Source organism: Phalacrocorax carbo, chromosome 1 (assembly GCF_963921805.1).
Source record: "Phalacrocorax carbo chromosome 1, bPhaCar2.1, whole genome shotgun sequence".
In the NCBI taxonomy this organism is placed as follows: domain Eukaryota; kingdom Metazoa; phylum Chordata; class Aves; order Suliformes; family Phalacrocoracidae; genus Phalacrocorax; species Phalacrocorax carbo.
In genome coordinates, this window is record NC_087513.1 from 17510948 (window position 1) to 17535625 (window position 24678).

Genomic DNA, 24678 nt, shown 5'->3' on the forward strand with positions numbered 1-24678 from the left:
GAGGTCGGCCAGGGCATCCCGACGTGGCACTTACTCTGAGTCTGAGGTGTCAGCATGTCCTGTTCCCACATGGATGTTCATGGCTATGCCGTTGAGCTGGTCTCGAGACTGCTCTCTCCGAGCACTTTTTACTGTCACCCCTGAGTCCGAGGGAGGGCGGACTCCATCATTTGTCCCCAGGGATGTAGTCCTGGATGAAATCGTGGTCTGATTGTAATCCGATAGCTTTTCCCGCAGTCGATTCTTCATATTCTTATCCACCAGTGGGGGAGGGTACGTGACTTTATTTTTTAAGATGCCTGTAACAGAAAAGAGGGACTAATGAGAATTTCAAAACGTATCAGTAATTTCATTTATCAAGCTGAACACATCCAAGAAGTGACATTTTGTATTTCTTAATCAGAATTCTAGTTTGTCACTTTATTTCAAAACCAAAATATTAGACTTCAGCAACTACCTATTAGCTTCCCATGGCATATCTAGTCACACAGGTTGGACCCATTTGGAAAGTGCTCTTCCCTGATAGAGCTTCCATATGAACTAATTAACGCTCATTAGTGCCCTTGGTCTCCCAATCCAGCTGTGAGGCTGGATTGGCCGTGATACCTTTTCTCTGCTCCGGCTGCTGGTTATTTTGGTGGGACAGAGGTCTGTTCTCTTTCTGCTGCCCTTCGTTCTCCTTGTCCTGGGGTGCTTCATTGCTGTGGTTCACCTGGTTTTCCCTGTGAAGTTCTACGTTGACCTTGGTCTCGACTTTGAGTTTCTGTTTCCCGCTGGGGTCCTCACCATCGCTGGCTGTTAAGCACTCTGTGGGCCAATAGGGTTTCACATGATTGGGAAGGGTATCAACTGCAATGCAAAAAAACACTAGCTCGAAAACCATTTTTGATAGGTTTTCTCAATACCTGCCCAGCCAGTCCTGTTCCCTGTGGCTGGAGAGGAGTTGTGTGCCAAACCAGACCAATGTTTCACATGATCCTTGCTGGACTGCACTGCCCTCAGGGTGCAGCAACACCCACAAAACACACCTGGTAGGATGGCAGGGTGTCCAAACCCTTCCCAGAGCAAGGTCGCTGGCTCCATTACTGAGAGGTGTGTGTCAAACCTGCTCTTGTAGCTCTCCGCAGCTGATGCTGGCTCTGAGTGGTTGAGGGCACCTGAGGCGCCTTGTGCTGTGTCTATGCAGAGCACCAGCACACAACCTGGCCATTTGTCACTCTTAAGTTGACTTATCTTTAGGACAAGATGAACTGTGCCTATAAATGCCTGCACTCTGCCACACAGTATTGATATCAATGGCCAATGATCTCCCACTCTTTAGGTCCATGACCTCCCCAACCCCACTAAATCCATATGCCTGTATTGCATGAGGAGAGGCAGGTATTTCTTCCTTCTGCCCTCAAAACAGCCAGTTCCTTCCCACTCTTCGTCTTCCTTCATATGAGACTTTCCTGTCTGTGTAGCACCTGCCTGCAAACCCGCTGACTGCTGTCTGTCTGATCACCCTAAGCTGCAGATTTGCTCACGCATCCTTCTACTTGCACTCAGTCAGCCCTGTGAACAAGCCCTTGGGAAGAAGAAAAAGCAAGGTACAGTGGTAGGGATGCTGTCTCAATTGTATTGCTAGACTGGCAAAATTGTCCCATCTACTCTAAAGCTATTTTAAAGAAAAGAATAAGCCCATTGCTCTCCCCTCGCACTGGGAGTACCTTTGGGTGTGCTATGGAGCGGGCCACGTTCATTATTTTTGGAAGTGGACGTGTTCCACTTTTTCTCCGTCTCGAGCCCATCTTCCTCCTCACTGTCTGATGAATGGGAGGAGGCGTAAGAGCTGCTGTGTTCATCGAGGGACAGTTCACTGTCGGAATCTGAATCGTGCTCTAAAAATGCAGAAAGGGGAAACACAGCTATGAGAGTGCAGACAGGAACTGAACAAATCTATCTGACAAATGCACAAGGAGACAGCAAAGGCAGATGCCTGGTTCAGGCCATGCCAGGGATGAGATCTCACATCCGTAAGTGTACATAGGATTAATTCACAAGGACTGGGCATCCATCAAAGTAATTATGGAAGCACTACTGCTTGGCTCAGCTAGGGGGCAGGACCTTTTATGTGCATGGGAGGTGCAGAACGGAATGGGGACACTTTTTACCCTATTCAACATGCAGAACAGTAACTCCGCAGGATCTCAATCAAGGCAACACACAGGCAAACCAAGGTACCTAGAAATATCAAGAACCTCCAAATGCACTCTTAAAAACTGCTACAATGCAACAAAATTTTAGAGCCCAAATGAAAGGAAGTCAGGCAAGAGACACTTCTCATTTTTCTTGTACAAAACACATAGCAGTAAAAGACCATATTGCCTCAAGGTCTCAAACATTAAAAGATCTCCAATTAAAAAACAGGAGCAACAGCACATAATGTGTGAGAAAGAAAGGGGATGCCAGAAACTGTCAACAGCTGTGGCAGCTGTCAGATTAAAACCAAACCATCACAAGAAAGATACATGATATTTCCATTCCAGGATTCCCTAGTAAAGCAACCATTGCATAGCTTGTTATGCCAAGAAAATCAGACACACTAAGTCAGACTAACTACTTTTCCTATTATAGAAGCCTTTGAAAAGAAGTGCTGAGAAGGAAAAGGTGCACAACTGGGTCAAAGCATTTAGAAATAATTCTTACCATTGGATTTTGATGGATTCCTATGAAAAATGGAGGAATCTGCTTCAGTCTGACCAGCTCTTGCTTGACTTGAGGATCCACTGAGCTTATGGGCAGCCTCATCCCTTAGAGAATAAAAACAGGGGACAACTTTCTTGGTCACTTTACTGTTCCTAGCAACAAGGCAGACATGCAGATGAGATCCTTCTGACCAAACACAGACAGCTGCAGTGGATGCTAGCCAGCCCATGCTTGATGGCCAATATGGTCACTTTTACAGCAAGACACAGGCTACCCTAATGTAGCTGTCTGCCTCTGGCCACATGAATCACACTCTGAAAAAGCCTGAAGTTAATAAGCTAAATCCCACTCCTTGAGACATGATTAAATTTTAACAGGTAAGTAGCACACGGCCCATATAGTTAACTACTGCACTGTTGGAACTCCCCACCGACGATGCATGCAAAAGGAAATGCATGGAAGAAAATGACAGTCATATAAAACAGAACTGTTAAGACATAAATAGCATTTGAACCAAAACATTTCTGTTTTTCACAAGAGCAATGAAAAGGGAAAGGCAAGCACCTGAAAGCCATGCACCTGCCACCTGATTACCTGAGAATATAAGCAAGGTAGCTATTGTGGCTCTTGGCTGACCTGACGGTGCTTTCTAGGGAGACAGTGGATTCCCCAAGAGTTGTGCGATACATATTTGGCTCTTCTATATATGTGTTGTTACAGTTCAGAGATCTCTGAAGAAAAAAAAAAAGACACAAAGCAATAGTGAATAATCCTACTGAAAACCCATACTATCCACAACTGCATTAAAAGTCTTGAAGGAACCAAGTGGTTTTTCATGCTGAGGAAAAAAACTATTTCCTCTCAAAAGTTTTAATTAAAACAATAATAAAAACTTTTGAGAGAGGCCATCAGTAATCGTCATCCAAGTCTGAAATGAATCAGACAATTCACTTAACTATGGACAAGCCACCTCTAAGTGTATTTTGGTAACTTCTACCAGCAAGAGGATGTTTTTTTCCCCAGTGTTTTTCCTTACAGTTAATAATGTAGCTCTTGTTGCAGTGGAATCATCTGGAAGAGGTTTCTTTCCAGTTAAGGTGTTCTTCAAGTGCTTCCTGACTTCTTTGTTAAACACGCAGTGGAAGAAGAAAATGAACAGCCCCTGGATCATTTTAGAGAGAGGAAGAATACATCTAAATGATTCATTACTACCAAATTGCAAATACAAACAGATATTAGAGGACAGCCTTTCTGAAAAAAACTCTGAAGTCTAGTTTGTAGCCCATGATTTCAATTGCATTAGCTATTTTCTGTCTTTGACTGAAATTGCTTTGATTGATCCCCTAGGACTTCTTCATAATTTGCTTCCATGCTCAAATGTGCATAAAGGGCCTGGGAAAATATACACCACAATGTGTTCCTCCAGGACTTACAGAGCAGAGCTTGTGGTAGGTGTCACCCTCCTTTGCTGTTTGGGAGGAAAAGTTCTTCTAAAAATACCTAACAGGGACCTCAATGTTCCATTGGAAGACACTTCAGGGAGTTTCAGGGTTGTACTTGCAAGATTTTAGAGCTTCTACACCAGCACACAAAAAATAACACAGCCTGTAGTGAAAACCTCTGGAAGTGGGAACTTCCATGGTAGGTGTCCTTAATACAGTTGCTTAGAGAACTTTAGAAAGCCTTGTGAAAAGTTGGAAGATACTGGGGGCAGAGAGGTCCCAACTTTTGCCCCGTATGTTCCTCGGTTCAGCAATACCTCCTGGTGGGAAAATCACTGAAATCCTCAGGGCTGGGCAGTTGTTGGCTGCCAGGAACACATATTAACAGCTTTTGGTGGGGGCAGGGGGCACACATGTGTATACCTTCAGATATATTTGCTCTGAGGAAATTAATGCAGCTGCCAAATTGTTATCAATTTTGGTTGGAGATACAGTACACAGAAGCCAATCACTCATAAAGTTGCAGCTGTACCAACATCACAAGATGCCTGCATTTCATGATTTCAGCTAAAGCAATTGACTTAGAGAAACTTTAAACTTCAAGCTCACTTTCCAAACATTCAATCAAATGTGACCTTAGCTGGCATTAGCACTTTGAGATTATTGATTAATAAAGATCACATAAATGTCTTTTTAAAAATACAAGTTCAAAGAAGGCAATGACGTGAAGCACCACATACCACTGTGCCTCTCCAGGCACATCTGGGGAGTTCCAGCTGCTGACTTTCTTCCCTCTCATCAGGCTTATATTTAATTTAATTTTATTTTAGGTTTGTGAAAGCCTGGTTTTACAGCCTGAGTAGGTGTATTTATTTCAGAGCACACCTGTTACAATGGCAAAATAACCTTGCTCCAGCCTGGCCTGTGAGGTGTGCTTCCAGGGCATGGACAGCTGTCTCCAGAGGAGACCCATCAAACTTCTTTTTCTCATTGGTTGCAATTTGTGGCTGTTGTGCTGCAGCTGACAAGAGTGGCCTGCTAACAGTAGCTGTCTTAATACTGCAGGCACTTGCCATGACAGTTACTGCCATCCTTGGTTACATTCAAGTTGTGACCAACATGAAGCTTCATGACTACTTCCATGCCATGTCTCCAACAAATAGCTATGTTCTGCATCTTTAATCAAGAAGTGTGCACACTAGGACAGTCAATCCAGTAAATCCCTAATGCAACAAGTTGTATTTGAAAATCATTATTTGGCTCATTTCTTGAAACAGTAACTTAATTTGTGAAAGCCTTGAACTTGTAGCCATCCACTCTGGGTGAAATAAAAGTGTCTCTTGTTTGCCGTAGTAACAGAACAACTGTTAACAATGAGCAGGCAGAAGAAAGTAACAAAGATTTTTGTCTCTAGAAAGACAAAGATATAATTGCCTTCTGTTATTTATCTGTCACATGTTACAATAGGAGAGCACTTATCTTTAGAATGACTAAAAGTGAGAGATGCAATTACTTAAATTTATGGTTTTGGTGAAAAGAACCCTCTCTTTGGGAAGAGAGAGCAAAAATTGTACTTGACATCTCTGTTCTTCTTAAGCCAGCTCATGCTTAGCAGGTTTTTAGAGGTCTGGGTGCAGCAGCATGCTCACCGAGGTCTGACATGGACAAGATGCCATCCGGCTTACCTGCAGGCAGCTGAAAATGGCAAAGAGATAGTGAAACGTCATGACATCACTGTTCACCGCCATCAGCCCCAGCAGCCACGTGGTACTGATAAGCAGCAGGAGCAGGAATGCCGTTCGCAGCACAGAGCTGTAAAGCAAACACAGACGGGCATTTGCAGCGTGACAGGATACAAGAGAACAGCCCAACTTCTCCACCCGCGCGATGCCACGTGCTCAAAGATTCGCCAACTGGAAAGGACCTTTGGGAAAATTAGGGCAGTGCTCACCAGCTCCAGTTCCCAACTCTCTCATTGTACTACTCAGTGACTTAGCATATTCAGGTAAAAAAAAGGTGTTTCCTTTTCAAGTTTGTTTCCAAGGTATTCTTCAAACAAACCAGGCTGTTTGCCAAGCCCATGCTGTTCAGCCTTGTTGACTCTGAGAAAGAGATCTGAGCCATAAATGGCCACGTCCATCTCATTTTTGTTTGTTGAGTTCACTCTCACATTCCTTCTCAACATTACAGTCTAAAGTTTTGGATCGAGGGCACTCAGGGGAATATTTGTTTGCTTAAAAACATTATTTCCATAGATGCTTTCAAAAGATTGTCACAATTCTAGTGGCAAAAGTTTTGTATTATGAGTAAAATAGATGCCATTAAGTAGCAATTATACTCTATTTGTTTAGGGAGATTTAAAAAAGAAACTTTAAAAAATTACCCAACAGCCAGGGCTGGATAAATAGCTAGAAGAAGCTTTTTGAAATCTCATAGAGCTACCGATTTGAAAAAAAAAAAAACAACCAAAGGGGCTGTCTTGCCACTAGCTAATAACGTTTCAGTTCACAGGTAAATTCTGAGCTTTGGGCAAAAAAGATGTTAATGGGAACAGGGTGCCACAGCAGTTTGGGAAGGCAGCAGGCTGCAGCTTGCAAGGCTTTCTGCTCATCCCACAGGGAGCGGGATGGGGGGAGGGTGGCCCTCAGCACAGGAACCTCAACGTGTCTCTGCTGCAACATGGCTAGTCACCCAGGCAGTCATGAGGGGAGACCTTTCTGAGCTACAGGGGAGCATGGGGAGACCCAGAACTGTCTACTACCAGGGCATGCCATGGGTGGAGGTGAAGTGACAGTGTAGTATGGAGCACGATGAAAGTTCTGGAAGGACTGTAATAATACCATCTAGAGACCAGACCTTTCCCTCTCCCCTCCCTTCTCCTGCCTACACTTGGTGGTGGTGCAGAGCACCATGGTGGAGGTCTTACAAAGCCTTCAAGGGAACCCCAGGAGCAGCTGCTGGTGAAGTAGTTCCAATCACCTCTACCAATGCTGACTGTGTCCTCCAAATATCATATTTATTTCCCACCTCAATGCTTGCTTTTAGGCAATTCTGTCCCTTTATTATTCCTGGCCAGAACTTTTTCTACAGGTTTTTGAACCCAAACTTACACGACTCCAGTTTTTTCAAACGAACGTTGCCTTCGTCTGCACGATGCTTTCATTGCCAGTACAAAGATGACAGTGTTTATCTGAAAGGGAAATTGAAATAACAGCATGGATTCCTCCTATAAAGTTGTTAAGGCTTCAGTTTTCAATGACAATGCAATTTTTATCCTAAAATGGTTTGTGGTGCCAAGAATAATTTTCCTCCAATTTAAACATTTCAAAGTCCCAAGATTCATCTTGTTTCAAGCCAACATAGTCAAGAACATCCTGGAACTTGATTTGGATGAAACCCAGTAAGACAGCCCTATGCAAAGAGGCTTGAGTAAAACATAAAAACTCAAGAATGGCTGTCCTTGTCCAGACCAGAGTCCACTCAGCCCAGCATCTTGTTTCAGCTGGGCCAAGGCAGAATATAGTAACAGAGCAAGCATATAGCAATAATTCCTCTGAATGCTCCTCCAGCCTCCACTGATTTCCAGAGCTGGGATGTACTAGGTGGGGTGGTGTGTTCGTACTTAATCATTCATTGTGAATATCGATGCTGCGAATTTGTCCGGTTACTTTCACACCACAGATATGTATCTTAAGGTGTTCTGTTACTAAGGTGTGTTTTAAGGGAGAAGTTAAACACTAGCCAATTCTTTTAAATTCATGAAATGGGAATTATTTAATATTCCTTTAGGACTTCTGGATGAAGGGACTTATTATGGCTTGTTTTGTTGATTTCTTTTATAAGCCCACTGACCAACCCTTCAAACATGGAACAAAGCAAATAGGGAAAAAAAAAGTGGTTTCTGGCCATAGAGCCATTGCTCCACAAGCAATCTTTGCACCGGCAAGCAGCCGTCTGATTTGAAGGAGCCTAGTTCATGTCTTAATCTTTCTAAGCATAAGAAGCAAGCTTGAATACATCAGTTTCAAATGTAAAGAATACAGTCGCTTCACAAGATGACTATTGGTTGACAAATATAAAAGAAAAGGTAGTAGTACTAAGGAAGAGACAGCTCAGGATGCCAACTCCACCATACTTACAACTACCACAATTACGATGGGCCCAGCAAAACTCCAGATAAGGGTGTCATGAACAGACAACCAGCAGAAATCAGGGTTCCCATAGCCTTGTGGATCCAGACCAACAGCAAGCCCTGGGTCACAAAATGGAGAGAAAGTACACCAGAAAGGTGCTGCTGAGACCTTCTATATAACCAGGCACATTTTCAAATCACTGTCTGACAGACAAAATGGTAATGGCAAAACGTGTTCAGTAGGTCAGACTGGGAAGTCAAAATCAAGGCAAATATTGAAATAAAACTTTGTAAATCAAAACCTTTAAACTGGTCACGCCATATCGAATGATACTGTGAGTTTTGCCTACCAGAACAAAGTTCAGTTGCATAAAAATGACAATAAATGCAAGCCCCAAATTAATTCTGTTTCAGCACAGTTTTATAGTTATACTCACACAGTGTGATGAAGCCTTGAGGGTGAGTGACATGTTGAGGAATTTCAATAAGCCTATGCAGCAGAATGACATGAATCATAACTGAGGAGATGTCTATACTACAAAAACAGTGCATTCTTAACTGCCTTGAGCTTGCTGTCACTAAAACACCACCAGAGACAAAGGAACCTGGGAACTCATAGGAGTTAACCGCTTGAGCTCAGGTGGGGTTCATTTTGAGCTGCCATCCCTGGTACCTCCTCTTGTTTTCTGTGCTGTTTGAAATGGAGTTTGCTAATGCCCCCAAGGCAACTGAGTTAAGAACACACCTTTTATTGTTTTATTTTTCAAAGCCTGGGCAATTGCAAGGGAGTTTCTGAGTCCAACCTCCACCTGCTGATTTACAGTGCCGTCTGAGCTGCTGACCTACACATTGCCCGTATGGCGATGGACTGGGATTGATTGCTGCCTTTGACCTGCAAAATACTGCAGAGGTCCTCCTTCTTCAAGACACAAAAATTGATCCCTATGAGGCCTATGGCCAATGACATATGGTAAATGGCTGCAGCATGTTGCCTGGGCATCGGAGGCACCTATTGTGTTGAGCGTATGTCCCAACTCAAGCAGGCAGCCAAGGTTGACGGCAGTGCCACTCTCCATAAGGAGGATTCATGTGCATTAATAAACGCCCTCTTTTTTAATTGAAGCCCATGTGCTTTGATGAAAAGACAATGAAAAAGGGAGAGGTAGCTGCATTTCACTCTCACTGCTTAAAGCTGGCCCACAGCCAATATTCACATCTGGTACAAGCCTATGGTCTATGAAAATTAAACTGGCTATTTGGCAAAGCAGTGGATATTGGATCTGTTTTCTCTGAAGTGTGGAATGAGATAGGACTGGTCTCCCTCCCTGCTCCCACTGGCCCTTCTACCACCCCCTTCAGCAGTTGCCATCCAGAAAGAATTAGCCATAAAAGATTAAGGGACCATAAAGTATTTTATACAGATGTAATTCTATAGACACAGCCTGTTTCCCAGGACTTGATTTCCCCATTAGTGGGACTTAAACGACATTTTGACCAAACATCTGGCTCTAAAAGTAATTGGCAGACAGCAACATTTTTTCACTCTCAAAATCCTACCCTAAAGTTCTTCATTAAACAAATGTGGCGAGTTGCAGTCTTCAGGTACATGGTTCAAATTTTACTGGAGTTAACAATATGTGAAATAACTCTTTACCCAATGGCAGAATTAAGCCAATGATTTGGCACATCAATTAAATGCTGCAGCCTGGTCATCCTGAGCAGACTAAGTGTGTGGGCTGCATGACAGCTCATAGACATTGGCAGAAACTGGGGCTGGTCCTGTGGCTGAACCGAATGTCCTGTGGGGACCAGCACCCATCCTGGGAGCATGTCAAGAGCATGATGTGGGGAGGTGCTGCCAGAGGGGCATGTTTTGAACCTTCTGAGTTCCTGCGGGCTCAGCAGCCATTTGGGACTCAGGAGACTGCAAGTCAGCCTCACCTCTCTCCTGACTCATCGCCTTGCTTAGTATTCACAGCAAATAGCAGATTTGGAAAGTGTCTTCTTTTTTTTGGAGGATATTGGTTTTACAGCTATGTAAGAACCTGTTTTAACATGAACACTGCTGTCTCCATGGCAAAGCAGTTACAGCACACATGCCAGCCAGTAAGTGTGTTACCACAAAGACACGTAGAACTGGAAGGGTCTTGCCGGGTGCCAAATCCAGCCCTTTGCTCCTGAGGCAAGGAAGTCATAAAACCCCTCTCCTAGATGGATCAAACTATATTTTAAAATGAGTAAGCTTAAAGAAAATTTACAGTGTTCCACTATCGCTCCCCATGGAGAAATATTCCAGATCCCCACTCTTTTGATGGCTGTAAGCCTTCTCCCAACTTCCATCCTACTTTTATTCATGGCAATTTGCTCTTCTATGATGTGATTAAATGTGGTTCTTCCCTGCTGGAGTGTTCCCTATGTAAACATTTTGCTAAGATTCCCTCCCTGTAAAGGTCAAGGTTCCCTTCTGCAAGTAGCCTGGTCCCATCACAGTTGCCTTAGGACCACTATGTCCCAGCTTGAAATGAATGTCAGTTTAATCATGGAAAATAGAAAAAAAAATGAATAAACAAAACAGAGTAAAGCCACTGCTACTGTAGGTTAATTTTTTTTTTTTCATGATAGCTATGATAAAGATGAAATGGGCTAGATATTTATCTTCCAAATAAAACAAAAAAGTCCTTCGGATGTCCAAGACTAAAATCCTTTCCCATTTCTAGACTTTTCCACTATTAAAAAACATACACAATCCTTCTCTCATAAAGCAATTGCATTTAAGATCATGTTATGTAGTTGGAACCTTTTTATGGTTTAGATATTAAAATTTAAAATTTATAAAAGCAGCTTATTTAAAATATGTACAGTAACAAAGTTTTCCAGGGGCAAGAAATCACACACCATGCTATTTATGAGGAATTAATTTTCTCTTCAGATGATTTCTAAACCTGGAAGAGGAAACTAAGGGCTTAGTTTTCTTTACCTTTCATTTCAAAAAATCCTCTGACTTGCTTAGTAATAGGGATTTTAATTTAAATGAACTGCAAATTCAGTAGATTCAGAGTTTAAATAAATTACGGGAGACAACCTGGAACGATATTTCATAGTTTTAGAAGTGCAAAATAGTTCCATAACACATATAGAACAATAACTACGCAGAAAACTTTAAAATGGTGTACTTGTAATACTTAGATTGGATAATACTGCTGTTGAGAAGTTCCGAATTAATTTAGAATTCAGAAGAGAAACTAAACATGAAACAGAAAATCCTTCTGACAAAATTCTTCTAAAGAGTTGTTTTCTGAAATGCAAATTGTTTTGCACTATTTAATAATACTTATTCTCTACCAGAAATGATGCTGCCAACAATCTGATGGAACTTAAACATTCCTAAATATATTGCAGTAGTCCTGTGTGTAGTGATAAAAGTTACACAGGTCTGAAACATTTTAGAATTTCGATTACGATTTCTATTTTAAATGTCTGAGATATGTCTAGAGTGGCAGAGCCTTCTGAGCTGTATGTTCCACTGCATTCTGGATAAACTGATAGAAGCAGAAATTATTTATGTAGAAGGTGATATGGAAAAAACTTACTAGCTCTCCAGAATGAAAGCTAACCTATACTCACCTATGTTATATTTCCGTATTACACTTTTTTAAGTCACATAGGAAAAAAACCCATATGTTTTTAAAATTCTAACTTGTTACACAGTATTTTTCCAAGTGTATATGAGTGATAGCTATTTGTTTGATCTGAGAGACATCTAAATCTCTGCCACTGCTCACAGCATGTTGCTATCTGTAAAAATAAAAGTAATTGGATAAAAGTTAACTGTCTGCCTATGATCTGATTTCCCATATGGCAACAGATACATGCTGAAATAGTTGAACCAAAACACGCCGCTCCAACTGTTCTGCGAAGCACACTTCCCAAGGAGCTGTCTGCCTGAATTAACGCAGCACCATGTGCTTAGGGTAGCACTGGAAATGTCTGACTGCAAAAATAGGCATGGTGAGGGCGGAGATGGATGTGCTCCTGTGGATCACCCTGGAACAGTTTAAAAGATTACTGCCTCCAGCTTTTCATTACTTTTCTTCAACTGGAAATTATTGCCTTTCTATCTGAAATGAAGTAAAGGGCTGCTTGAGTATTCCCAGCTCATTTTTATGCCAAGTAAAACAGAATTGCTGAAATCCCCTTCAGGGAGCAATTACTGCTGGTTGAGGGTAGGCAACGGGAACGTCCAGTGAAGGGCAGCAATGCCCTGTGGGCAGCATCGCTGCTGAAGCCACTGCATCAACCTCCCCGAGAGACCGTGTGTCTGTATCCTGAGGCACCAGCACAGGGAAGGAGAATTTCGGAAGGCTACAGGCAAACTGGTTAAAATAAAAATACTGTTATTCCCAAACAATGTTATCAAGTCCTGTTTTAATCTAGGTGCAATTATGTTTATGTTACTGTAAAACCCTCAGTATCACTTCAGCTGGGGCAACAGACCCCAGCTGCCAATTTCAGGCTGACTTCCACTAGACTTGATTTGGTGTTGCCCTCATTCAGGAAAACACTGAAGGGACAGCAGTAGTTGCATGCACTCATAGCTGGATGGGGTAACTTTCCTGAGTCTGGCCAGTGAAGATGGCAGGGAAGGAAAATGAAGCTGTTTTGGGGTGGGTGAGGGTACCTGTTATGATGGCAGGAATGCCCCAGCCGACAACGTAGTAGAACCGCATGTGCCCAAAATTGATGTTCCTCACTTCAGTCAGCATCCGGTAGATGTGGAGCTGCTCCACGAACATCCATGCAAAGGTGCTCATGTAGAAATAATGCAGAAGGATGGCAATCACGGTACACACAAACTGCAGAAGGGAAAGGGCAAGGAAATTAGAGTTGCTCTTCTGAATCACAGCCTGGTGAGTCACCAGCACCCCTGTGCAGCTAAAGGCAAGTGTAATAAAAAGGTTTTGGCAGAACAAATATACTGCCATTAATTAAGTTTTTCAGAGTTTCAGAAAAGCTGTTCATATTGTGAAAGTGGTTTTTTTTTTTTAAAGTTATGTGGCCTGTTCTGAGTCTGGTTCAGCTTTACCCTATCAACCCAACATGCTTTTGGTCACTGCCCTTGCCCTCCACGTTCTGTGGTTAATTTCTCTGTGTATATTTGCTGCACAGGTGAGGATTTGGGCTATTCTGACTGAATTCCTTTTGCTTGCAGGAGGGGCAGCGCTGGCAGAGCTCCTGAGTCTTTCTCCTGGTGCAGAGCAGGAGGCTGCAGACCCTCTGCCCTGCCTCGTGTATGAGTCTCACCTGCACAATGCCACTACACTGAATTCAGCCACAGTGTGTTTAATGGCATCAGCTAAATCAGTTTATTGCAAAGCCAACAAACTGCTCCTGAGAACAGCCACTTTCAGCCCTGCACTGACTTGGTGTCTCCCATTTCCACATCAAGGGCCATCCTATGGGTTCTTCTGCTACTTCATTCTTTCCAGAGAGGGAGAGATCTCTCTCCAAGGAAGTGTGTTATTTTGGTACAGTTCTGTTTTGCCTTAAAGTAGATCCTGTTTTGTGCCTGATATTAGTAGATAAAGAAGTACAAAGAAACTCTCCTTCTGTTTGGCAGAGGTAGAGAGAGGTGTGAGACAGATCTTAGGTCTTCAGTTTAGGACCAGTTCCTGAGAAAGTCCTTCTTGCTCTGAAAAACTTCACTTCTGGGGACAGAAATCCATGAAGCTTCAGCTCATCAGAAGTGAACATGCTGAACATGAGCAACAAATGATCCATAGACCTTAACCAAACAAATTCAGCCTTTCTTTGAGGAATTTTCTTATCAGTTAAATGAAATGTCTGTCTCACAAATAGGCAAAATTTGACGTGACCTTATGATCTAGCATAATATCAGCAGACCATTTTGCCCCTACGTGACTGTGTCATAGGTCTGAAAAGGTCTGTTCCATCTACATCTCCTTTTCTAGGACTCTTTTATAAAAAAACCTGAGAAATGAAAGCATGGGTGCCTCCATGGGCTAAGGCAGTGGCTGTCTCTTTTGTCCTTGCAGATCTGCCCTTCACTGACCTTGCACATCTATAGTTTAACGAGTCACGGAGGATGCCTGGCTGTTATCACTGGACTAAAATGATGCAGAGAGAAGTAAATCACCACCTACTCTACAGATAAATCCAAAGAGTGGAATCAACCTTTTATCTAACGTCAGAATCAGAGTATTTGACTACAAAGTCGGAGAGTGGCTTCTAGGCCTTATCTGGCTTGAGCAGGGGGGTTATCCCTCTTCTCATCCGCTGCAGAAAACCACCCTAACCACCATGCTGTAGGATATTCTGCATCCAGAAACACTCAGTTCTACCCTCCTCTTGAGGCTGTGCTACTTGCAGTCAGGCACAGAAGTCATGAGGACAAGCAGGAAGCAGGCTAGTGCCGGCTGGGTAGTTCATGGGTTCAACTAGGAATAAGGGGATCTGGAGCTTCCAGCCCCAGGTCTGGATTTGTTTTTTATCCTGTGTCAGCAGTACAAGGCGGACCACTTAGCTCTGCCAGGCTGAGAGCAGCAAAAATGAAAGACCTGCTGAGACCATAAAGACTGAGTCCGTAGTGTAACTAGGAGAAACAGCTACAGTGGGCAAACTGATCGCTGAAGTCATCGTTGTGACCAAATGGCCACCTTGAAACCTCTGACCTTCACAGACTTGCATTTCTGTAATATCTGCTAACCAGCTTTCCTTCCCAACTTAATGGTTTGATGGCTGAAAACAGGAATGACCGCAAGCATCCAACACCTGAATTGAAATCTCACAATTAACCTTCTCCTTTCAGAAGCAAAGCAAAAGATTCTACCTATGATCTCCTGATAAGCTTGAATTAAGAGCACTTTGTGTAACTATTCAATTTTTGTTTTACATTGTGTTTTCGATCCTTTTGTTCCCATCAGCACTGACCCTGCTTTCAGATTCTGGCATGACTTTTTAGTGTTTTTTCATGGTATAATACTCAGAGACATAAGTTTCCCTGTTTAACTTTGCTGAGTGAAGGAATCATACAGACTGCCGACTTTCTGGATTCACTTACTGCATCAGCTTTATTATAACACCAAGTGTTATAATAAAATGTAGCTCACCAAATAAAAGACCTTTCTTCCCTCTATGTAAGCAGGGCTTTTTTTGTTCCTACTGGCACATGCATATGAGTAGACTGCTGCCCTGAACATTACCTTTTTCAGGTAAGAAAAAAGAAAGAAAATAAATCACTTTCTATCAATAGTCCAGGGAAAGATTAAAACCTCGCCCAGAAATGTGACTGTTAATTTACAGAAACCCATAAAAGCCAGGCTGGGTGCCAAGCAGCACAGCATTATTTGTGCTCCAGCATTCTTTCCCTCTTTATGTTCATCAGTGCATGACTCGTTAGACAGCTCTCATTCCATACAGACAGATGAATAATTGTCTCAAGCAGACATGGCTTACAGCCCTCCTAATTTCTCAAATTGACTGGGTAGGCTCCAAGGAGTGGCCTTCTCCTGTATGAAATACATTCTGTAACTTAAAAGACCTTTGTAAGTGGGTTAAAGGTTTGGGGTGTTTCACTGAGTCCCGGTAACAGCACAGGACACAATCACACCATAAGCCCCAAAGCATGAAAATGAGAAGGAGCAAAAGAGAACAATCTCACCAAGTACGACCATTAATATTTGTGGTATTGCTGTAATGAACTGCTTTACTAGTCTTATAAACCTTTGCTTGGTGCTTCATGATACTATTAAAGGAATCTGGAAATGAGGAGCCATTACTTACAGCATAATTTTTGGTAAGATCCTGCAGGGATGTGGGCTTGGCTCCCTGCTCCTCAGTATTCATGTCAGAGAACTGAAAGAGTATAAACTCCCCACTAGTGAAATGCTGTGAAAAATGAGTGGTGCGCTCAAGAAGGCACGGGAATGGTCAAGTTACAGGGAATGCTGTGGATCAACTGGCAAGGTGAGTTCATTTGGGCAAAGTTATTTTAAAATGCAAACTTGCATATTATGCAACAAAGACAACGTGGGTCACACATGATGTGAGACCATATCCTAGAGGGCAGGTCACTGCAGAAGACCTCACCATAGTAGCAGATAAGTGGAGTTCCTTGTGCACGAGAATAGTGGAATACAGGACTGGAAGCAATATTACCAGCTGGAAAGCTTTGGCTGGTTTAGTGTGCATAATCTTCCAAAAGGTAAACTGGGGGAAGAAAGCCCAGAAAAAAGGCAACAGAATAACCTGAATCTTAGAAACTGAAGAATTTAAACAGCTTAATTTTATTTGGTTTTCCAAAAGAAATACTATTGAACAGAGAGGTCTCTCAAATTTCCTAGGAAAAGGTCTTGACAGCACCTAGTTACTGGAAGCTGAAATGAGACAAAATCTGACAGCATGTTTAACTGGGATGAGACACTATGACACCTTACACTAACAGAGGTAAGGGACTCTGCCATCACACCAAATCTCTAAGTCAAGGTCAGATACTTTCCAAAATGCATGCTATAGCTCAAATGGATATCAGAATCCAGGGTGACACAGTTTAGGCCTAAGTTATATATTAAGTGAGGCTACGTGGTCAGGCACAATGGTGTCATTAGCGTAACAGTGATGATACCCATTGAATGTAGCCTTTTTCTCCCATTTCTGCTGCTTGGACAACGTGGAATCAGCATGGTTTATTTTTTGTGTGTGTGTTTTCATCTCAAGATTCTAATTCCCTCTCAAAATTTAGATTGAAACATGTACAGTAAAGGATTTCTAGAATATAAATTTTCTTCAGAGTGTTCAGATAATCCCTACACTAGCATTCTGAATAGTCTTCATATCTGTTAAGGACATGCTTTTTTTGCGTGTCATCTCCCATCTGCTACTGACTGGTAAAGGAAACTGTGAAGCTTGGCAGCGCTGGAACCCTTGCTTGCTTGTCTCCTACCTGACTGAATGGTAATCATGACTCTTGAGACGGGTGCTACTAAGAATTAGCATCAATACTACATATAATGCTACATAGTTAAGATAGCAATGAGATCCTAGTCACAGAACATACACACTTCATGTGTGGCGTATATCTCATATTTAGCCCATTCATAGCTTGCATTTCTTGACATGCACAATGCTGGAGGTGCCCGCACTAAGCTTTGGCAACGGATATGATGGGCCGAAGCCAACAATCACTGTGGCTGGAAGGCACAAAGCAAAGCCGACAGGTTTCCTACTTATTCTTGGATGTAGCAAGCTGTCCCATGCCTGGCAAGTGGCTTCTCCAGAATGGCCATGGCGGGTGTGCAACATGCATATTAGCACATAGTTAGTTGACAACCTACCAGTCAACACCAGGAGTCATTTGGGCTTGTGAGGTACCTGCTGCAGGAGAAACTGGAGACCCTCCTACTAAACAGACAAAGCAAGACAGAAAACATACTGATGGAAAAGAAGGAAGAAATCAGCATTCAGGGTTCAGTTCCTGGGATAAGCCTTTAACAGGGCTGCTGTCATTTGTTCTCTGAAAATAAGATATAGTCCTATCTCCTTGCATTGCTATTGATCATATAAAACACAAGAATATATTTTAAGTCTGATGTTTTTCAAATGACTGTTGAGGCCAAGCAGAAGTAAAAAAGAGAAAGTGCAACAGATGGGAGCAGGTATAAGTCGCAGCGTGAACCCCGATTTAAAGCTTGACAGCAACTCTAGCAATAAGCACAGAGTAACTCTTACCGGGTTTTCAGTCTGGTTGATTCCAATAAGAAAGACGAGTTCAGAGAAGAAAAGGGCAGCCACCAGGTTTTTGTGGATACTGTGCAAGTTGGAACGTAGCGTGCGGATCAGGACCAGCAGTATGAAGGTGATCAGCAAAGCCACCAGCGAGATGGACACAGTTGTGTAAGTGACGATCTTCAGAGGAAGCACCTCCCCATTCTGTAAAAAGACAGATTGACAGGACCTCTGGGAGTTTTATCATTCCTTTTCCTCCAACTGAACCTACTACTCAGAAAGTCAATGTTTTCATTACTACTGAGCCAATGCACAGATTTGCTTTAGGACCAACAGGAGTGGATGATGCCACCTCTTAAGTCATTCAACCTGTTGAGTGTGTATGGGCAGTACCTGAAGGGAGCAGAGTTAAGCAAGAACCCCAGTGAATTTGATGCTGCACTGCCCCTGTTCAGGCCATCCTGAGATGCTGAAAAACCTATGGTGTTTACGTCATTGTCCCTGCTATTGTAATTCTCGATGGACCCAATATCAAGTGATGCCACAACTACCAGGTGTCTGCTGTAATCCTTGTCTCACTCCCTTCTCTGCACGGCTCTCTGCAGCACAGTCTGGTGCAGTTCTGCATTGCTGGCTGCACTGTGCACCAACCAGGCAAGAAGCTCCTTTCAGCAGACCCAGCGACGGGTGCTGTCAGGCACGGGGCAACGCTCTTCTGACACTCTGCAACATGGGATCGATCTGCCGACGATTCTCTGAGTCATGTCCAAAGCTGAAGCTCAAACTCTGAATCAAAGCTCTTGAAAACTAAAGCCCTCAAAAATCATGAGCGTGGCATCACCCACCTCTCGTTTCGAAATGTCCATCAGGACGGCAAAGCTGGTTACATGGTTACACTGGCAAGCAATATGGCTCTGGTTTCTGGAAAACAGCTCACATCCTCTGGAGGACCAGGCACCTGTCCCACCAGTCCTGCAGGGAAAAAAAGGCATTTCTGAGAGCCGTCCTCTGATCCCCCCTCACCTCCTGCTGCTATTGCAGCTCTTGCTCTGCAACCAAAGAGGACTGTACCAAGACAGAAATATTTATAGCTGTCACCTGCCTGAAAGAATATCATCAATTTAAAAAGCCTTCAGTTGAAGCAGCTTCTGATGTGACACCTGGTTTTGTCGGCCAAATTTTGTGGTTTTATAACAACCTGTTTTGAGTTTAAAAAAAAAAACCAAACACCTTTGCTTTTGGGTCAGTGACCACACAAGCAATATGGGGAAGTCATTGCACAGAGCAAGCTGACTGTAACAAAGGCAAAAACTTCCAAAAACCACAGAAATACACATGTTTTTGAGTCATCTCTATTTCCCTAGATTTAGACACTGCTTGTAAAACTCTTACATGAAATATGTTTCAGCAGTAATATGATTTTATCATAGCGTTCCTCTAAAAAGTAGACAAGAAAAGGTTAGAAACAGTAAATAAAATTTTCTATCAGGAGCCCTCTTGTATTAACATTGGGGAGAAACTGCTCCCTTAAAAATTGTTCCCTGTTCAGCCTTAGTTAACTCCAGTGACTTCAGAAATTATTTTGTATCAATATTAAATACTCTATTCTGTAGTCAATGAGCCATAAAAATACTCTTGTTGTTACTGAAAGAGTTTTTAACTAGATTTTACAGAAGATTTTTTTCATTCAGCAATAAAATATTTGTTAAACAGTTTTAGTATCACTTTCTCTTGAGAAGTACTCACTTTTTAAAAACTCCTTTATTACATGCAGTTACACGCAGTTTAAGAGCTGCTTTTTAACTGTGGCTGTAGGAAGATGTAACACAGACAACAATGCCATTGAAGTTGCCAGCAAATAGCTAATAAATGAATCACTTTAGAGCTAATGAGTTATTCAAGCCCATACGATGTTTAAAAATTTATGAAAAAGGACTTGCCATTCCCTCATAGTTGGCAGAATCATCTGTACATAGCAGCAATTACACTGCTTTACATGCAGGCAAATAAAGTAGTTTATTATTGCTAACATAACAGATTTCTGCTGCCTCTTCAATCCTTTCAACGACATAATCTCCTAAAGGTTTTGACTAGGAGGCAAACATTTCCTAGGTTAGTTTGCTCTTTTATTTCCAGCACAGGATATTGCTTTTTAATGGATTTCTCCGTAGGTTTACTAGAGTTACTAGAGGTTTTGGGTCATTAGGAAACGTGTAACAGCTATTACTCTTACCCTGGGCACACAGTATCAACCTATCACTATGTACCTGGTTTTATGGTTGAAAATTGCATTATATATGCAATAGTTACAGTATTGTGAAATCATAACGTCCAGAGCATGTAGTTACCTCTCAGCACATTTTCTTTCATTTTATCGACGCTCTTGAAGTACGTCCAACAGGACTGTGCTGTTTCTAGAATGCCATAAACCCAACAAAAGACTCTCAAGCATATACAGTTCTTAATATTTTTCACATTTGCAAGAAAAATATGTCTGTATCTTTAACTTTACTGAATACAAAGGCCTAAATGAGCCATTTTCAGAATATTTCTTCTTTTCCATCACAATTCCCTCCTAGAGAGTCAAATACTCCTTGCTTATGTTCTGCTTAGGTATTGGGATTGCTTCCTAACAACTGGAAGAGGTCTAAACTCCCAAAGAAGATAATTCCTCTCCCTCCAGTTTTTCACTAAAACAAATGAAATCAAATCCACAAGAGATGATGGAATAAAAGGTAAGTTGCTTCTTATCAATGCAACTGTCTTTGGGTTGACTTTGGATTCAAAAATTTGAGATTCAAAAATTTATAATCTCTACTCATGTAAGTCTAACTGCAAAACCTCAGTCCTCCTTTTTACCAACATGAAAGCTTGGTTTTGTACGTTTTTGCACTGGCCCTGGCTGAGGCATTAAGGCTTTGTGCCTGCTTGCCATGTACTCTGTTCATAGTCACTGGAGTGTGACAGGAGAAGATTCATCCCATATAAGAACTGAATCATCTCCTGGAGATGCCCTCCTTAAAAGAGGGCATGGGGCAATGAGAGTCCTGACTTAGGGACCTCAGATGAGCCATGAATTCAGGCACTGGAGTTGGACTATGCCTGTCCAGGTAGACATGTATGGACAAAAAGCATCAGTAAATAGCAGGAAAACTGTGAGATTTATTACTTCTGGGTGAAAATGAACCCTGCAGAAAGACATGATGGCACTGTTTGTTGGGAACCACATGGCTAATCCTTTGTTTGAGGACTTATGAAGATTATTTTCATTTTTCTCAGGTTGGTGGGAAGTCATTATATGGCCCTATTCCACTAGGAATCAGTTGCCAGTTGAATAAACTGAGTAAAAAGGTTTTCCCTCCAGAATTGTCTTCCCAGGTAGAACTTACCTGCTACTGAGACAGTTGCCATGCACAGCCCTAAAGCAAGCAGGATACTTACGTGATGGAATGATTCCAGAAGACACAGACGGGCTTTGTTCTCTCCTCCGTTTCCAGCATGGTGTACTCCACTATGATGGGCTTTTCCATCAGGTTGGGAGGAAGCTCCCCATCACTGTGAACGGCTGTGCTCACTACAGGTGTGTTAATAATAGGGCGATTTGGCAATCTGCAGAAGGGGGAAAATTGCAAAATTATCTAAAAGTTAAAATGCAGAGCATTTATTTGGTAGGTTCTGCAAATAAAAGATTTCCAGTAGCTTCCACTCAGAAAGTGAAGTAGATGCACAGTCAGCCTTCCACACAGCTGTGTTTCCAAAAGCTGCTCGCACTACTGAGGTGCTTATTCTCCCACGGTGTGCCAGAGGAGGACAAGAGACAGTACCGCAGTGACAACTGCAGCAGATGACTTTTGGTCAGCATAAAAGCATCTCTGCTTTCCCTGCACACTCAGAGGAAGTGGAAGAAGGGATCTGCACAATTCACAAATAGGACTGAAGTTTACCTCAAGCTCCTTCGGTCAGGATCATAGTTTTCAGGCAGGAGGTGTCCCAGGGATCGGTATATAACGACCATGGCAACGGTATGATGTGTTGAGTCATCTGGGTGTCGCTTCTTTCTCTTTGCAAATGCACTCTCAGGGCTTACTGCATCACTGTTCATCTTAGAGGATAATTTTTGATTTGAAGGCTTCATTGTAGGCACTGCTATGGAATTAGCACAAATATTATATTCTTCCCACACAACTTTAGATGTATCATTTAAACTGGTAATTTTGCTTTGCAAAGATACAGAAATGTTACTGTTGTTGTAACTCTAGGCTTATAACACTAACATTACATTTGATATTTTTAATAAAATTTGTAATCAAATAACTATAGAACCATGAATAACCATTTAGTCTAGCTAGAAAATAAGCCATTTCTAAGCTAGAAGATCCAGAAGCATATAAATACTCTGTGCTTGATTCAAGGAGAACATTAAAACAATATGCATGCTATTAAATTGCATGTACCTTTATATATGGCAAAGCTAGTGTTATAAATATGACAATTGGTCACAAGGGATTTCTCTCTGCTAATTCTGTCACATAATGAGCTTTCAATATTGGCAGTGTGTCTTAAAATTCACGTTCCCTTTTTCCTTACAGAAAAAGATGCAAGTCATACAAGCAGGTGCCCTATTTTCTGAGGAAAAAGTGATAAATACGTATTAGCTTATAAATTATTATGTGTTATCTTCACAAGTGTTACTATTTCCCCATTTAGAGGATATTCAGCCACGGTATGTGTATAATTATTGCACTTTGGGTTACCCTCTCTCTCTTCCCTTGCCCAAGATAACTAACTTGTGGTTCCTCTCAGCCATTTCCAGGTACTTCAGAGACACTGGGAAGCCCGTAATTGCCCATATATTCTCCCTTATCACCCATCTCCCCACGCAGCTCAAGACTTTATTTGCTGTCAGGTTCTGATAACACAGCTCCGCGCCCAGATTTGGATTCTCCATCTCTCACACTGCCTCCCTCCATCGGGACTAGGGGAAGGTGGCTGTGGGTCTGCAGGTTCCAGGCAGCTGTCCCTTCCCATCCCGGTGGGAACAGAGGCAAAGCAGTTCTCCCGCATTGACAGGGTGGTTTGAGGGGCCACTAGTGAGACCTGACAGACAGGTACAGCCAGTTACGCAGCCCCCCATGCTTCCCGTTGCTGCCGGCAGGCAAAATACTTCAGAAGCATGCACAGCTGCTCCATCTCTAAATAATGTTTGCTTGTGTAGATGGCTGCCCTGCTCTCACCCTAGTACCCCTCTGCTTCACAAGGATTAATCTTGCTTCTTGTGAGCTAGTCAAAATTTCCCTCCAAACAGCAGCAGAAGGGTTTTACCTTTCCTGTCTGAAGGTCTGAACAAAGTATCAGGGAAGACAACCGATGACTCCAGATCTTTTGGATAATCTTCTTTAATCTCGTGAAATCGTGGTATTCTAGCTCCCGTGAAATTGCTCTTGTCAAAGATGTCAACGGCAATAACTGGGGGGGAAAGAAGTTTCCCATAAAATTAACTTCAATGCTTTCAAATATGATATTACTACAAAATGAAACACGACTGAAAGGTTAAAATACCTGCACAACATGGAGAAGAAATTTAAACCCCAAAAATCAAAGGCCGATCTAATTTCTCTCAATACTTTAAGTGACAACTAAAAGCTTATGTTTCAGCATTACATTACCTTTGTCAAATTACAAATTTATTTTGCATAGGCAGTGGAAAGGAACTCACAAGACAGTATCTCATACCAGGAAAACACCTTCACAAACACTGGATACATAGAAATTTCAGACTTGCTTCTTGTAGGGAAGGCTAAATCTGCTGCTTCAGAAATATACTTCTTCTGCATCTGTTAAACTGCAAAGTCAGCTAAGCGAAGAAAAAAACCTGGATTTTACTTGGGACTATACCTTAGCCCTCCATTTCTCCTTCTACACTAGCAGTTCCTCTCTGGCTTACCTCATCAGCTCTGCCTGTTGCCTCTGCTGAAATATTTAAAAGCTGCTGAGTTGGCTTGAACTTCCCCATTCAAGAGAAGTCACTCAGTGCCAATTTAGATATTCTAAAAAAGTGAGAAGCTGGAAGTCCTGGGGGTAACCCTACGCCGAAAGCTGTGATCCACTGTAAGTTTCTATCTGAAGAAATATCCAAGTTAAGATCTGCAAATTCCCATTCCTTTCCTAGTCTCTAAATAACTCCCAGATGAGCCATTAGGAAACTCTATTAACACCATGCTCACCTGGGAAAACTTTCAGAAGAAAACAGACCCCTTTCAGGCCAGAGTTGCCTCATCCCTCCCAAGCTCATGTCTTTTCGCTCAGGAAGAGCTAGTAGAAAAAAATGATTTACAACCCACAAGAAATTCTGGTTTTTGTTTTCATCTCAGTTCAGTTGGGTTAAAATGCTAAGCATACTTTTTTTTTCTGAGTGTGAAGATAAAAATATTTTGATTACGATAGTCTTGAATCAAAAGGAAATATTTCAGTCTTGGTTCATTAAACAGAAATCAAGTGTTTCAGTTTGGCTTAGTTCAACAATAATCCGTCCCCCTTGGAGCTGATGCAGGACTTTATAAACTTTGTAGCTTGACTGTCTCATGCCTTTGCTTTTTATGCCCAAGATTTGTAGGCAAATGTAAATTCACTTCTTATACCAACGGGTATAGTTCAGAAAGTAAGAGAAGCTTTTGG

At 42.1% G+C, this 24678-nt stretch overlaps 1 protein-coding gene across 6 annotated transcripts in view; it reads right to left on the minus strand.

Annotated features, from left to right (window-relative positions):
- Positions 1–24678, minus strand: part of CELSR1 (cadherin EGF LAG seven-pass G-type receptor 1) — a 168697-nt gene that overhangs the window by 4104 nt on the left and 139915 nt on the right. For 2 of the 6 annotated variants that reach the window (XM_064445454.1, XM_064445452.1), the window contains exons 20-34: positions 23326–23469; positions 21948–22149; positions 21445–21612; positions 18849–18975; positions 18007–18207; positions 12941–13115; positions 8270–8382; positions 7241–7320; positions 5816–5942; positions 3725–3850; positions 3283–3419; positions 2689–2792; positions 1710–1880; positions 607–849; positions 35–299 (exon numbers count right to left, since the gene is read on the minus strand). In XM_064445454.1, coding sequence (XP_064301524.1) covers positions 35–299; positions 607–849; positions 1710–1880; positions 2689–2792; positions 3283–3419; positions 3725–3850; positions 5816–5942; positions 7241–7320; positions 8270–8382; positions 12941–13115; positions 18007–18207; positions 18849–18975; positions 21445–21612; positions 21948–22149; positions 23326–23469 — 2383 coding nt within the window. Of the gene's footprint in view, positions 1–30; positions 300–606; positions 850–1709; positions 1881–2688; positions 2793–3282; positions 3420–3724; positions 3851–5815; positions 5943–7240; positions 7321–8269; positions 8383–12940; positions 13116–18006; positions 18208–18848; positions 18976–21444; positions 21613–21947; positions 22150–23325; positions 23470–24678 lie in introns of those variants that run through there. The other 4 variants (XM_064445453.1, XM_064445456.1, XM_064445457.1 and 1 more) reach the window with 4 other exon arrangements.